Source organism: Phocoena sinus, chromosome 9, assembly GCF_008692025.1.
Source record: "Phocoena sinus isolate mPhoSin1 chromosome 9, mPhoSin1.pri, whole genome shotgun sequence".
In the NCBI taxonomy this organism is placed as follows: Eukaryota; Metazoa; Chordata; class Mammalia; order Artiodactyla; family Phocoenidae; genus Phocoena; species Phocoena sinus.
Window position 1 is genome coordinate 100,168,531 of NC_045771.1, and position 15,098 is coordinate 100,183,628.

General features: G+C 44.6%; 1 protein-coding gene across 2 annotated transcripts in view; it reads left to right on the forward strand.

The window, feature by feature from the left end:
- Window positions 1-15,098, forward strand: part of VOPP1 (VOPP1 WW domain binding protein) — a 114,791-nt gene that overhangs the window by 54,989 nt on the left and 44,704 nt on the right. Inside the window, exon 3 of one of the 2 annotated variants that reach the window (XM_032643416.1) lies at window positions 14,952-15,018. The exons of the other annotated variant lie outside the window; for it this stretch is intronic. Coding sequence (XP_032499307.1) covers window positions 14,999-15,018 — 20 coding nt within the window. The 5' untranslated portion in view covers window positions 14,952-14,998. The remainder of the gene's footprint in view (window positions 1-14,951; window positions 15,019-15,098) is intronic. 2 annotated transcript variants of the gene reach the window in all.

A 15,098-nucleotide genomic window follows, 5' to 3' on the forward strand; every position in this document is an offset into this window, starting at 1 on the left:
ACCACATCTTCCTTATCCATTCATCTGGTGAGAGACATTTAGGTTGCTTCCATGTCTTAGCTACTGTACATACTGCTGCATTGAACACTGGGGTGCATGTTTGAATTAGAGCTTTTGTCTTTTCCAGATATATGCCCAGGAGCAGAATTGCAGGATCATATGGTAGCTCTATTTTTAGATTTTTAAGGAACCTCCACACTGTTCTCCATAGTGGCTGCACCAGTTTACATTTCCACCAACAGTGGAGGAGGGTTCCCTTTTCTCCACAACCTCTCCAGCATTTATTGTTTGTACACTTTCTGATGATGGCCATCTTGACTGGTGTGAGCTGGCACTTCATTGTAGTTTTAATTTGCATTTCTCTAATAATTAGCAATATTGAGCTTCTTTTCATGTCCCTATTAGGGCCCACAACTTTTAAATGAACTCTCAATGCCTAGGACAGTGCCTGGCACACTGGGGACATCCCTGAATGTTAAGTGGATTTGAGTGGATGCTTTTCCATCCAGTCACCACCACTGGTCAGCATTGGCTCTGCTGGTTCCTCTCAGGCATTTCCTTGTTCTCTGCCGGGCAGAGTCCTAAGTTCCTCCTTCCTAGTTGGCTCTGATATAGCATCTTAGAGGGTTTTCACACAGTGTTGTGTGTCCATTGAGGGCTTCTGAGATTGGGCCTTGATGTGTGCATCTGTTTGGCCTCAGTGTGTGGCATAGTACATGGCACAGTGCATGGCACTCGATGCTTGTCTTCACGTTTGCAGTTTGTTTACTACCAGCTTGTTTTGCCCTGATTTCATTTCCCATATTCTGGAACCTTGTACTTAAATAGATTTTTAAGTTTTCTGAGGTCCAGAAGATCAGGGGTCAAATATTTGCTCTATTACTTTTTTACAAAACTGAGATGAAACTTACCACAAAAAAAGAAAATTACAGGCCAATATCACTGATGAACGTAGGTGCAAAAATCCTTGACAAAAATACAAGCATACTTAATCCAACAGTACATTAAAAGGATCATACACTGGGTTCAAGATGGCGGAGTAAAAGGACGTCCTCTCACTCCCTCTTGTAGCAACACCAGAATTACAACTAACTGCTGAACAGTCATCGACAGGAAGACACTGGAACTCAGCAAAAAGGATACCCCACATCCAAAGACAAAGGAGTAGCCACAATGAGACACCAGTAGGAGGGGCACAATCACAATAAAATCAAATCCCATAACTGCTGGGTGGGTGACTCACAAACTGGAGAACACTTATGCCACAGAAGTCCACCCACTGGAGTGAAGGTTCTGAGCCCCACGTCAGGCTTCCCAACCTCGGGGCCTGGCAATGGGAGGAGGAATTCCTAGAGAATCAGACTTTGAAGGCTAGTGGGATTTGATTGCAAGATTTCGACAGGACTGGGGGAAACACATACTCCACTCTTGGAGGGCACACACAAAGTAGTGTGCGCACTGGGACCCAGGGGAAGGAGGAGTGACCCCATAGAAGACTGAACCAGACCTACATGCTAGTGTTGGAGGGTCTCCTGCAGAGGCGGGGTATGGCTGTATGTCACCGTGAGGACAAGGACACTGGCAGCAGAAGTTCTGGGAAGTACTCCTTGGCGTGAGCCCTCCCAGATTCCACCATTAGCCCCACCAAAGAGCCCAGGTAAGCTCCAGTGTTGGGTTGCCTCAGGCCAAAAAACCAACAGGGAGGGAACTCAGCCCCACCCATCAGCAGACAAGTGGATTAAAGTTTTACTTAGCTCTGCCCACCAAAGCAACAGCCAGCTCTACCCACCACCAGTCCCTCCCATCAGGAAACTTGCACAAGCCTCTTAGATAGCCTCCACCACAGGGCAGACAGCAGAAGCAAGAAGAACTACAATCCTGCAGCCTGTGGAACAAAAACCACATTCACATAAAGATAGACAAGATGAAAAGTCAGAGGACTATGTACCAGATGAAGGAACAAGATAAAACCCCAGAAAAACAATGAAATGAAGTGAAGATAGGCAACCTTCCAGAAAAAGAATTCAGAATAATGATAGTGAAGGTGATCCAGGACCTCGGAAAAAGAATGGAGGCAAAGATCGAGAAGATGGAAGAAATGTTTAACAAAGACCTAGAAGAATTAAAGAACAAACAAACGGAGATGAACAACACAATAACTGAAATGAAAACTACACTAGAAGGAATTGCAGAATAACTGAGGCAGAAGAACGGATAAGTGACCTGGAAGACAGAATGGTGGAATTCACTGCTGCAGAGCAGAATAAAGAAAAAAGAATGAAAAGGAATAAAGACAGCCTAAGAGACCTCTGGGACAACATTAAACGCAACAACAGGGCTTCCCTGGTGGCGCAGTGGTTGAGAGTCCACCTGCCGATGCAGGGGACACGGGATTGTGCCCCGGTCCGGGAAGATCCCACATGCCGCGGAGCAGCTGGGCCTGTGAGCCATGGCCGCTGAGCCTGCGCGTCCGGAGCCTGTGCTCCGCAGCGGGAGAGGCCACAACAGTGAGAGGCCCGCGTACCACAAAAAAAATAAAAATAAATTAAAAAAAAAAAACGCAACAACATTCACATTATAGGGGTCCCAAAAGGAGAAGAGAGAGAGAGAAAGGACCCGAGAAAATATTTGAAGAGATTATAGTCGAAAACTTCCCTAACATGGGAAAGGAAATAGCCACCCAAGTCCAGGAAGTACAGAGTCCCATACAGGATGAACCCAGGGAGAAACACGCTGAGACACATGGTAATCAAATTGGCAAAAATTAAAGACAAAGAAAAATTATTGAAAGCAACAAGGGAAAAATGACAAATAACATACAAGGGAACTCCCATAAGGTTAACAGCTGATTACTCAGCAGAAACTCTACAAGCCAGAAGGGAGTGGCATGATATACTTAAAGTGATGAAAGGGAAGAACCTACAACAAAGATTACTCTACCCAGCAAGGATCTCATTCAGATTCGATGGAGAAATCAAAAGCTTTACAGACAAGCAAAAGCTGAGAGAATTCAGCACCACCAAACCAGCTCTACAACAAATGCTAAAGGAACTTCTCTAAGTGGGAAACACAAGAGAAGAAAAGGACCTACAAAAACAAATCCACAACAATTAAGAAACTCATAATAGGAACATACATATTGATAATTATTTTAAATGTGAATGGATTAAATGCTCCAACCAAAAGACACAGGCTTGCTGAATGGATACAAAAACAAGACCCATATATATGCTGTCTACAAGAGGCCCACTTCAGAGCTAGGGACACATTCAGACAGAAAGTGAGGAGATGGAAAAAGATATTCCATGCAAATGGATATCAAAAGAAAGCTGGAGTAGCAATACTTATATCAGATAAAATAGACTTTAAAATAAAGAATGTTACAAGAGACAAGGAAGGACACTACATAATGATCAAGGGATCAATCCAAGAAGAAGATATAACAATTAGAAATATATATACACCCAACATAGGAGCACCTCAATATATAAGGCAACTGCTAACATCTCTGAAAGAGGAAATTGACAATAACACAATAATAGTGGGGGACTTTAACACCTCACTTACACCAAAGGACAGATCATCCAAACAGAAAATTAATAAGGAAACACAAGCTTTAAATGACACAATAAACCAGATGGATTTAATTGTTAGTTATAGGACATTCCATCCAAAAACTGCAGATTACACTTCTCAAGTGCACATGGAACATTCTCCAGGATAGATCACATCTTGGGTCACAAATCAAGCCTCAGTAAATTTAAGAAAATTGAAATCATATCAAGCATCTTTTGTGACCACAACGCTATGAGATTAGAAATCAGTTACAGGGAAAAAAAACGTAAAAAGCACAAACACATGGAGGCTAAACAATACGTTACTAAATAACCAAGAGATCACTGAAGAAATCAAAGAGGAAATCAAAAAATACCTAGAGACAAATGACAATGAAAACACAACGATCCAAAACCTATGGGATGCAGCAAAAGCAGTTCTAAGAGGGTAGTTTGTAGCTATACAAGCCTACCTCAAGAAACAAGAAAAATCTCAAATAAACAATCTAACATTACACCTAAAGGAACTAGAGAAAGAAGAACAAACAAAACCCAAAGTTAGTAGAAGGAAAAAATCATAAAGATCAGAGCAGAAATAAATGAATTAGAAACAAAGAAAACAATGGCAAAGATCAATAAAACTAAAAGCTGGTTCTTTGAGAAGATAAACAAAATTGATGAACCGTTAGCCAGACTCATTAACAGGGAGAGGACTCAAATCAATAAAATTACAAATGAAAAAGGAGAAATCACAACTGACACTGCAGAAATACAAAGGATTATAAGAGATTGCTACAAACAACTCTATGCCAATAAAATGTACAACCTGGAAGAAATGGACAAATTCTTAGAAAGGTATAACCTTCCAAGACTGAACCAGGAAGACATAGAAAATATGAACAGACCAATCACAAGTAATGAAATTCAAACTGTGATTAAAAATCTTCCAACAAACTAAAGTCCAGGACCGTATGGCTTCACAGGTGAATTCTATCAAACATTTAGAGAAGAGCTAACACCCATTCTTCTCAAACTCTTCCAAAAAATTGCAGAGGAAGGAAAACTCCCAAACTCATTCTATGAGGCCATCACCACCCTAAAACCAAAACCAGACCAAGATACTACTAAAAAAGAAAATTACAAACCAATATCACTGATGAATATAGATGCAAAAATCCTCAACAAAATATTAGCAAACAAAATCCAACAACACATTAAAAGGATCATACACCATGATGAAGTGGGATTAATCCCAGGGATACAAGGATTCTTCAATATATGCAAATCAATCAATGTGATACACCATATTAACAAATTGAAGAAGAAAAACCATATGATCATCTCAATAGATGCAGAAAAAGCTTTTGACAAAATTCAACACCCATTTATGATAAAAATTCTCCAGAAAGTGGGCATAGAGGGAACCTACCTCAACATAATAAAAGCCCTGTATGACAAACCCATAGCAAACATTATTCTCAATGGTGAAAAACTGAAAGCATTTCCTCTAAGATCAGGACAAGACAAGGATGTCCACTCTCGCCACTATTATTCAACATAGTTTTGGAAGTCCTAGTCACAGCAATCAGAGAAGAAAAAGAAATAAAAGGAATCCAAATTGGAAAAGAAGTAAAACTGTCACTGTTTGCAGATGACATGATACTATACATAGAGAACCCTAAAGATGCCACCAGAAAATTACTAGAGCTAATCAATGAATTTGGTAAAGTAGCAGGATACAAAATTAATGCACAGAAATCTTTTGTATTCCTAAACACTAATGATGAAAAATCTAAAAGAGAAATTAAGGAAACACTCCCATTTACCATTGCAACAAAAAGAATAAAATACCTAGGAATAAACCTACTAGGAAGACAAAAGACCTGTATGCAGAAAACTGTAAGACACTGTTGAAAGAAATTAAAGATGATACCAACAGATGGAGAGATATTCCATGTTCTTGGATTGGAAGAATCAACATTGTTAAAATGACTCTACTACCCAAAGCAATCTACAGATTCAATGCAATCCCTATCAAATTACCAATGGCATTTTTTTTTATAGAACTAGAACAAAAAAATCTTAAAATTTGTATGGAGACACAAAAGACCCCGAATAGCCAAATCAGTCTTGAGGGGAAAAAATGGAGTTGGAGGAATCAGACTCCCTGACTTCAGACTATACTACAAAGCTACAGCAACCAAGACAATATGGTACTGGCACAAAAACAGAAATATAGATCAATGGAACAGGATAGAAAGCCCAGAGATAAACCCACACACCTATGGTCAACTAATCTATACAAAGGAGGCAAGGATATACAATGGAGAAAAGACAGTCTCTTCAATAAGTGGTGCTGGGAAAACTGGACAGCTACGTGTAAAAGAATGAAATTAGAATACTCCCCAACACCATCCACAAAAATAAACTCAAAATGGATTAGAGACGTAATGTAAGACCGGACACTATGAAACTCTTAGAGGAAAACATAGGAAGAACACTCATTGCCATAAATCATAGCAGGATCTTTTTTGATCCACCTCCTAGAGTAATGGAAATAAAAACAAAAATAAACAAATGGGACCTAATGAAACTTTAAAAGCTTTTGCAAAGCAAAGGAAACTACAAGGAAGACGAAAAGATAACCCTCGGAATGGGAAAAAATAGTTGCAAATAAATCAACGGACAAAGGATTAATCTCCAAAATATATAAACAGCTCATGCAGCTCAATATTAAAAAAACAAACAACCCAATCGAAACATGGGCAGAAGACCTAAATAGGCATTTCTCCAAAGAGGACATACAGATGGCCAAGAAGCACATGAAAAGCTGCTCAACATCACTAATCATTAGAGAAATGCAAATCAAAACTACAATGAAGTATCACCTCACACCGGTTAGAATGGGCATCATCAGAAAATCTACAAACAACAAATGCTAGAGAGGGTGTGGAGAAAAGGGAACCCTCCTACACTGTTGCTGATAATGTAAATTGGGCAGCCACTGTGGAGAACAGTATGGAGGTTCTTTAAAAACTAAAAATAAAACTACAACATTATCCTGCAATCCTACGTCTGGGCATATACCCAGAAAAGATGACAACTCTAATTTAAAAGATACATGCACCGCAATGTTCGTTGCAGCGTTACTTACAATAGCTAAGACATGGAACCAACCTAAATGACCATCAACGGAAGAATGGATAAAGGAGATGTTGTATATATATATATATATATATATATATATATATATATATATATACACACACACGCCACATATATAATGCAATATTACTCAGCCATAAAAAAGAATGAAATTACGCCATTTGTGGCAACATGGATGGACCTGGAGATTATCATACTAAGTGAAGTAAGCCAGACAGAGAAAGACAGCTATCATGTGATTATCACTTATATGTGGAATATAAAAAAAAGATACATATGAACTTATATACAAAACAGAAATAGACCCACAGACTTAGAAAACAAACTTATGGTTACCAAAGGGGGAAGGTAGGGGGAGGGATAAGTTAGGAGTTTGGGATTAACATATACACACTGCTATATATAAACTAGATAAACAACAGGGACCTACTTTATAGCACAGGCAACTCTACTCAATACTTTACAATAACCTATAAGGGAAAAGAATCTGAAAAAGAATATATATATATTTATATATGTGTATATATATATGTGTGTGTGTGTATATATATATATATATATATATATATATACACACACATATATGCATAACAATTACTTTGCTGTCCACCTGAAACACAACATTGTAAATCAACTATACTTCAATTTAAAAAAAAATACAGGTGAAATTTACATCACAGAATTAACTATTTTGAAGTGAACAGCGTGGTGGCATACAGTATAGTCATAGTGTTGTGAGGTCACTACCTTTTTCCAGTTCCGGACGTTTCCATCACTGCTCCATCATTTCCTAGCCCCTTGACCTTCCTCAGTTAGCTTCTTCGTGAACTGTGAACATGAGTGTTGACCTTCTGGGTTGTAGTTCAGGGCCTGTGCATGGTCAGCACGGAAATCATATGCAGATGTATACACACCCAAGCGTAGCCTGCATCTGTGCTGTGTATGCACACAAGGTTGGTTCTTACACAAACCGACCTTGCCACTTGCCTCCACCCTTGAGGCGTGTTGGTGTCCTGACACACCCACGGGCTCAGTGTGCTGCTGGCAGAAGAGCTGCTTTTTACCGTCCGCTCCATTTAGCATGTGAAAACTCATCTCCCTGCTTTCCATCAAGCTGGGGCAATGGAGTGCTTATATCCAAGGGGAGTCAGGAGCAGTGACTTAGATGTATTCTACTCTGTCCCAGCTTTCGTTGCTCAAGGATCGGTTTGCTGCAGGCTAGATACCAGCCGCAGACCGATCACAACCTAGGCTAGAAGCACTTGCGCCTGTGTGTCGTTCCCGGAAGCCAACCCCATCGTGGTTTCTGTGGACGTGGCACAGATGGTGGTGCAGGTAAAGGAGACTCGCTTACAGCCCAAGCTTGCCCTTGCTGGGGGCCCGGGCATCAAGGTCCAGCACTGTGGTCTGCATGGCACACCAGACCTGCCTCTGGACACACGTCTGGTGCCATGTGCTTACTGCTCGAGGAGCCGGATGCTACACCTCCCTCATTCAGTCCCCCAATGCCTGTTGAGTGTCTGCCACATGCCGGCTGTTGGGGTCCGGTGGTGCAGGTCAGGGGTGGTGCTGTGCCCCAGGGAGCTGGGACACAATAATGTGTGACCGACCAGTTAATATTTTGAAGCACCTTTAACATTAAATTGAAAAATCATGAGTTATGACAGATCTCATTTAACAAATATATTCCTGGTATATTCTACCTTCCATTTCTTCTGGGCAAAGTGCTTTGTGTAAGATTCTCCTAGATAGATAATTCCTGAAAGATATGTTGACTCAAGATGGTATTTTTATTCTGTTTGAGGGTTTCCCCCTGTGGAAAAACATGTTACAAACAACACCTCTGTTTTGTGCTTATAACTTACCATGGAGCACACTGGGGAGAACGTGCAGGTCACACACTTGTTTGACAGATTTTACTCTTGCTTTTGAAATCTAATTTCATTTGACTCACCAAAAGTCCCAGAAGTAGACACTCCTTCTGCTTCCTTTGTCTGTCTTCATGTTCCTGAATTTCATTCTAGCATTGTACTCATCAAGCTACTAGAGGCTAATTTTTTAAAAAGATAATTAGGTTTCCACTGTAGCTACCTGGACGTGTAAAATGACTCTCCCCTGATTGGTTTGTTGATCCAAACTGTATCTCTGTCTGCCCTCTCCCTTCATCAAGGTTTTTGATTTCTTTAATTTGTTCATTTATGGAATATGTATATGTACAAGCAAAATGTATTTTCATTTTTGAAGAAAAAGTCCCTTTGGAATCTGAACAGAGAAGCAACACATATTTCAACCCTCTTTCCTATGATTTTTTTCTTTCCATCTGTCCTTCACTACCTTTCTTTCCTATCTACAGGCTGAGCTTTCAAAAGCTTCTTTTTTTTTTTTTTTGCGGTACGCGGGCCTCTCACTGTTGTGGCCTCTCCCCTTGCGGAGCACAGGCTCCAGACACGCAGGCTCAGCGGCCATGGCTCGCGGGCCCAGCCGCTCTGCAGCATGTGGGACCCTCCCAGACCGGGGCATGAACCCGTGTCCCCTGCATCGGCAGGCGGACTCTCAACCACTGCGCTACCAAGGAAGCCCTCAAAAGCTTTTAATTAAAATGTACCTTTTTTTGTTTTTTGGCTGTGTTGGGTCTTCATTGCTGTGCACGGGCTTTCTCTAGTTGCGGCGAGTGGGGGCTACTCTTCCTTGCGGTGCGTGGGCTTCTCATTGCAGCGGCTTCTCTTGTTGCAGAGCACAGGCTCTAGGCGTGCAGGCTTCAGTAGTTGCAGCATGGGGGCTCAGTAGTTTTGGCTTACAGGTTCAGTAGTTGTGGTTCGTGGGCTATAGAGTGCAGGCTTCAGTAGTTGTGGCTCGTGGGCTCAGTAGTTGTGGCTCATGGGTTCTAGAGTGCAGGCTTCAGTAGCTGTGGCTTGCAGGCTGTAGAGTGCAGGCTTCAGTAGTTGTGGCTCGTGGACTCAGTAGTTGCGGCTTGTGGGCTCAGTAGTTGCGGCTCGTGGGCTCTAGAGCACAGGCTCAGTAGTTGTGGCGCACAGGCTTAGTTGTTCCGCAGCATGTGGGATCTTCCCGGACCAGGGCTCAAACCCGTGTCCCCTGCATTGGCAGGCAGATTCCCTGCACCACCAGGGAAGTCCTAAAATGTACGTTTTTTGTGCTTTCGTTCTGGGCTTACTGGATACGTCCTCTTAGCAACAGTGTGATTTAAAAATAGCAGGGGGGTCACGTGGCCTCACCAGTCCCGTCCCTTTGCTTTCATTCTCGACTTGAGTTGTTCTTGGGCCAAGGACTTGCTCATTCAGCCCCTCTGTCTGCTGCAGGGGCGGGCGAGGTGAGCAGATGGGGACGGGCCTGCTGAGGAGTCCTTGCCGCTGGCCGCGCAGGGCTACACACATCTGTAGGGCCTGGCTTCCTTCCTGTGTGTTCAGAGTCCAGAGGGCACTGCAGACCAAGGTGGCAGTTGTCAGGGAAGAGTCCCAGTGCAGTGTCACATCCTGGAGCACTTCGATGCCCTGGTGGCTGGCGGGAGCGCCTGTCCTGCTGGGAGGTGCACCCAGGGCTCCGCTCCTGCATGTGCAGGAGGGCAGGCACGGGGCACGGGGCTGGCTGTGCTTCAGCTGCTCTCGCCAGCAGACCCCTTGGCCTCTACACCTTGGTTCTTGGGGTCCCGTGGCTGTGGTCATGGTCACTACCACATTCAGTTTCTGAGAGGGTAGATACTGCCCTGCGCGTCCCTAGCGTCTATAATCATCACTGATCTCTGCAGTTTCCTGGTGGCTTGGAGAGGGTCAGTGGGTCTGTGTCCAGAGGTGACCAGATGGGACCCCTGACTTTAGATATGGGCACTGCTGCCCCAGAGAGAGGCAGGAGGGCTGGGCGAACCCGTCTCACTGTGGGGTACGCTCCTGGTGATTCTGGGAGGGCCCTTCCGCTTGTCTCCAGTGTCCAGAGGGGCCCTGGTGGACCACCACGGCCACAGTCAACCCCCTTGTGGGCAGAGGGGGCCTCTCAGACCAGGAGCGGTGTCTCTCTGTCGATGAGAAATGTCACACTTTCTGCTGAGATCTGTAGCCCCGAGGCTCGCTTGCCCACAGCCGCCGTCCACGGAAGGATGTGAGTGTCCAAGGGCAGAGGTGGGAGGCAGAACCAGGTGGAAGGCGGAGGCTGCTGAGTCTGTGTCGGCCGCTTGGACTCGTGTGAGTCTCCAAGTATGGGGCCCAGGGACCTCAGGGCCTTCTCCGAAGTTCACGGTGGTGGAAGGACGTCAGTGCCCTGTCACACCCGCCAGCACTCACTGGGAGCCACCCATGCTTCCGTGTCTCCCTCAGACCAAGACAGAGCAGAGCGTGTCCCTGAGTTTTCCCAGACTGTAGCTGAGGTGGAGCCCTCCACGGCGGCGAGGAAATTGTCCAGGAATTAATCGTAATACAAAGACTAAGAGTAATAACAGCTGACATTCATTGAGTGCTTACGGCATGCAGTGGACTTTTCTGAGCACGCTACGTGTATACTCTTCCGAGAGCTTTTGAGGGTGGCCCTATCTCTCCTCCCCTCCCTTCTTTTCCCTCCGTTTCAGCTGAGGGACCTGTGTCCTTCTCGTCCTTTGGTACCACGCTCCATCCTCGGACTTACTGTTGCTGAAATAAAACATCCATTGTTTCCTCCCTAGACTGGGGGTTCGTTGAGGGCACGAGTTCTATCTTCTGTGCTGACACACTGTCAGGCACATGGAAAGCACTCGGTACTCATTTAGTAACTCACACGTGGTGGCCTGGAGCAGGGTTGGGGAAGGAAAGAGTGACTCACTGTCATTCTTCAGTGATGGAAATTGTTTTAGGGACCTAATGTCAAGAGACCTCTAGCCCTGCTCTGCCATTAGGTTGCTCTGTGATCTCGATCAAATCTCCTAACCTTTCTGGGCCCCAACTTCCTGGGCTATATAATCTCCAAGGTCTTATACTGCTTAATTCTATGACACCCTCTGGCTGGCTGTGCGGAATAACTTAGAGCATAGAGAACAAACAGTGAACGACCAAGCAGGCTTGTGTGTTGTAGCAGAGACAAGGGTACAGATAAGAGATGGATTTTAGCGCATTAAGGGTCCAACCTTGCTTGCCAAGTACAAAGCAATCACCTAACATTTCCTTTCTAAGCAGTGAGTCATCTTTCTTCTGCAGGTCTTAGTATTGACACAACAGTGGGGAGGAGATGTTAATCACACAGTCAGATGGTGGAATGGATCTGGGAGCCTGTGACCACTCCCTGCTCCAGACTGTGAGGTTCCTGAGACGTCTTATTAGGTGCTGAACTGGGCCTTCGTGGCAGTCAGGTACATGGATGCTTACTTAAACCATGACTGTTTTCATTTGATTTTAAACAAGCCAGAGAAAGCTGGTGATTTAGATGTGCCTGTTTCCTGTTCTTTATGAATAGAATTGGATCTGGTAATTCCTTCCAGAAAATTGAGAGTAAGTTAGAAATGGGTTGGGTCTTCTTAACTAGACACCAGTGATTTAAAAACAAGATGAACCAGTGGCGCTCTGTAGAGCTGGCCAGTGGGAAGGGACCCAAAGTGGGTCCTTGATTTACCTATATTCTCCTGGAATACTAAGGAAACCTTAAGACCCTCCCTACCTAGTTTTACAAATGAGGTAATTGACCGCAGGAGATGCTAAGCACCCACCTGGGCCCACAGTGTCTTCAGGGGTCTTATTGTCTGACTGGGTCACACCTCTGGCCGCCACGTGGATGGAACAGAGCTGCAGGGCATTTGGGTCCTGGGTGTTGTGTTTGCACACTTATTCTAGTTTCTGGTTCAGCTCTAAGTACCACTGAAGGAGAGAATGTGGGGATGCTTGTCTTAATCATCTCCACTGAGGCTTGAGGGAATCCCCAACTGCCCAGCTCAAGGGAGAGAGTGAAAGGGAACAGATGGTTGGAAAGCACTTTGGTCAGACATATAAAAGGAAGATAGGATGCCTGAAACAGTGAGGACACACATCAGGGTCATGCACTGATGACCCTGGTGTGTGCTTTGTCGAGTACCTGTTACGTGCACACCACCGCTACGGGGGAGGGAGTGAGTGTGTACCAACCCTGGGAGTAGAGACATAGAGGCAGGCCTCAGGCCCACCTGCAGCTCTAGGAAGGGCCGTTCCTTCCAGCACTGCCCTCCCCTGGCTATCGATTTCGACCAGGCCATTCTCAGGCCCTGTGCCCAAGTTTACCATTGCAGTGTTGAAGCTTCTTTCAAAGTACTCCCATTACCCTGGTTTATCGTGTCTTTCTTTCTGGGTTCATTTCTCGGCTGTGAATAATTAATGGTGTGAATGGGTGAAGTGTTTGCAGGTGTCAGATCAAGATCCCAGATTCAGGCTTTGCAGAGCCCGCACCCAGCTAGGAGGTTGGTGCCAAGGTCAGTTCAGGGGCCCTGCGACACAAGGTCGCCCCGAGCCGTAGCAGGCTGTGTTGTGACCTGGGCCCGGTGCCCTGCGCCCTCTGTGCCCAGCTCCCCAGCAGCTTGGGGAGCCTGAGGTGTGTGCAGGGTGGGGCAGGGGAGGGGAGGCTTCAGCTGGTGAAGCAGCTGAGCACAGCCTTTGGAAGCAGCCTGGGGAGGGGGAGGTGTCTGGTCTGGGGACAGATACTCTAAAGAAGAATTTTTCTCCTCCCTCACTCCTTGTGTTGGGCTTCTCACTGAAGACTGCTGGTGTAAGTTGGGGGCATTTTCGTGTCCTTAGAACAGAGAGAAAGGTTTCGCCGTCATCCCCCTTTCGGATCGCTAGACTCCTGTTGTGGTCTGAATATTTGTGTCCCCCCAAAATTCACATGTGGAGTCCTAACCCCCAAAGGTGATAGTACTAGGAAGTAAGGACTTTGGGAGGAGCTGAGGTCCTGAGGGTGGAGCCTTTGTAAATGGGATTCGTGCTCTTGTAAAAGAGCCTCCAGAGGGCTCCCTTGCGCCATCCACCACGTGAGGACACAGACTATGAACCAGAAGGGGGCCCTCACCAAAACACGACCGTGAGCTTGATCTTGGACCTCCCAGACCCCAGAACTGTGAGAAGTAAATTTATGTTGTTTGTAAGCCGGTGGTATTTTGTTACAGCAGCCGGAACAGACTAAGACAGCCTCTAAAATGTCATGTTTCTCTATATATTCTGTAACTGGATTTTTTTTTCCTTAACTATAGATTATAAATCTGCTTCTAAATCAGTATACACAGCCACCTCATTGCTTTTCTTAATGACAGAGTGTTCCCTGGGGAGGTACCATAGTTCATTTACACATTCCGTTACAATTATTGTACATTCAGGTAGTGCCACTTTTGTTTTGTTTTTACCACTGAAGGTCTGCATATCCTTACCTGTTGTTCCAGAATTTGGGACAGTGATCATAAACAAATTTTTTAATAATTGGCAGCAGGAATGGATTTGGACAACACGAGGCTTTTAAAATTCTTTTTAGAATTCCATTTAGTAGGATGTGCTAAAACACATATTAACGTTTGTGTTTGAGGCATATTAACGTTTTCAGGAGTTTATCTGAGGAGACATCAATTCACATTGGGCAGTGACGAGCATTCCACCACCAGAAGCCAGGGGCGAGGTGTTTATAGAGAATCAAACGAGGAAGTGATTTGATTGGCTACAGTTTAAGAGATTGCCTAGTCTGGGAAAGTCCTGTTGGCTGTTGGTCATTGGTTTCCTTCCCAATGTGAGGCATTCACACTCCACTCTGCCTTAGGTTTCAGTTTGCTTCCAAAGGCAACGCACCTGTCAGAGCCCCCTCAGGCTAACGGCCTTCTTGTTTGAGAACTTTAACAGATGTTTTGTGTATTTCAGTGCAGATTTCTGCTGGTAATGTTATATAGCACGTGGTTACATATCTTATACTTCATGAGTCCAGACAGTTCTCAGTCTCCACATATCTGGTCCCCGGAGCTTGGAGAAAGGATTCTGATACGTCCCCGTACTCACTAAACATCTTCCTACACGTACTAGAACTCATTTTGTTGTGAGATGGATTTGCAGAAATAGAATTGCTGAAGCAAAGGTTATGCTTGTCTCGTATTTTAATAAATGCTGTTAGTTTCCCAAACGTTGTCATGATATAATCGGCCATCAGGGTGTGAGAGTGGCTGCTTTCTACCGTCCTCAGCACCACCGCGTGTAACACCGTAATCAGAGGACGCTTTGTTCTCTGGGTTCTTGTTAGTTATGTGTTGTCTCATCCTAGGGAGTCTCTTCCTGCTACGACATCACTTCCGCTGAAGGCAAACACATATGATGTGCCGGGAACCACGGTAGGCACCTGGGCTATACGTAGAGGAATGAGATAGGATTGCTCTTGAGCTCATGGTCTGGTGGCGGATCTATAGATATC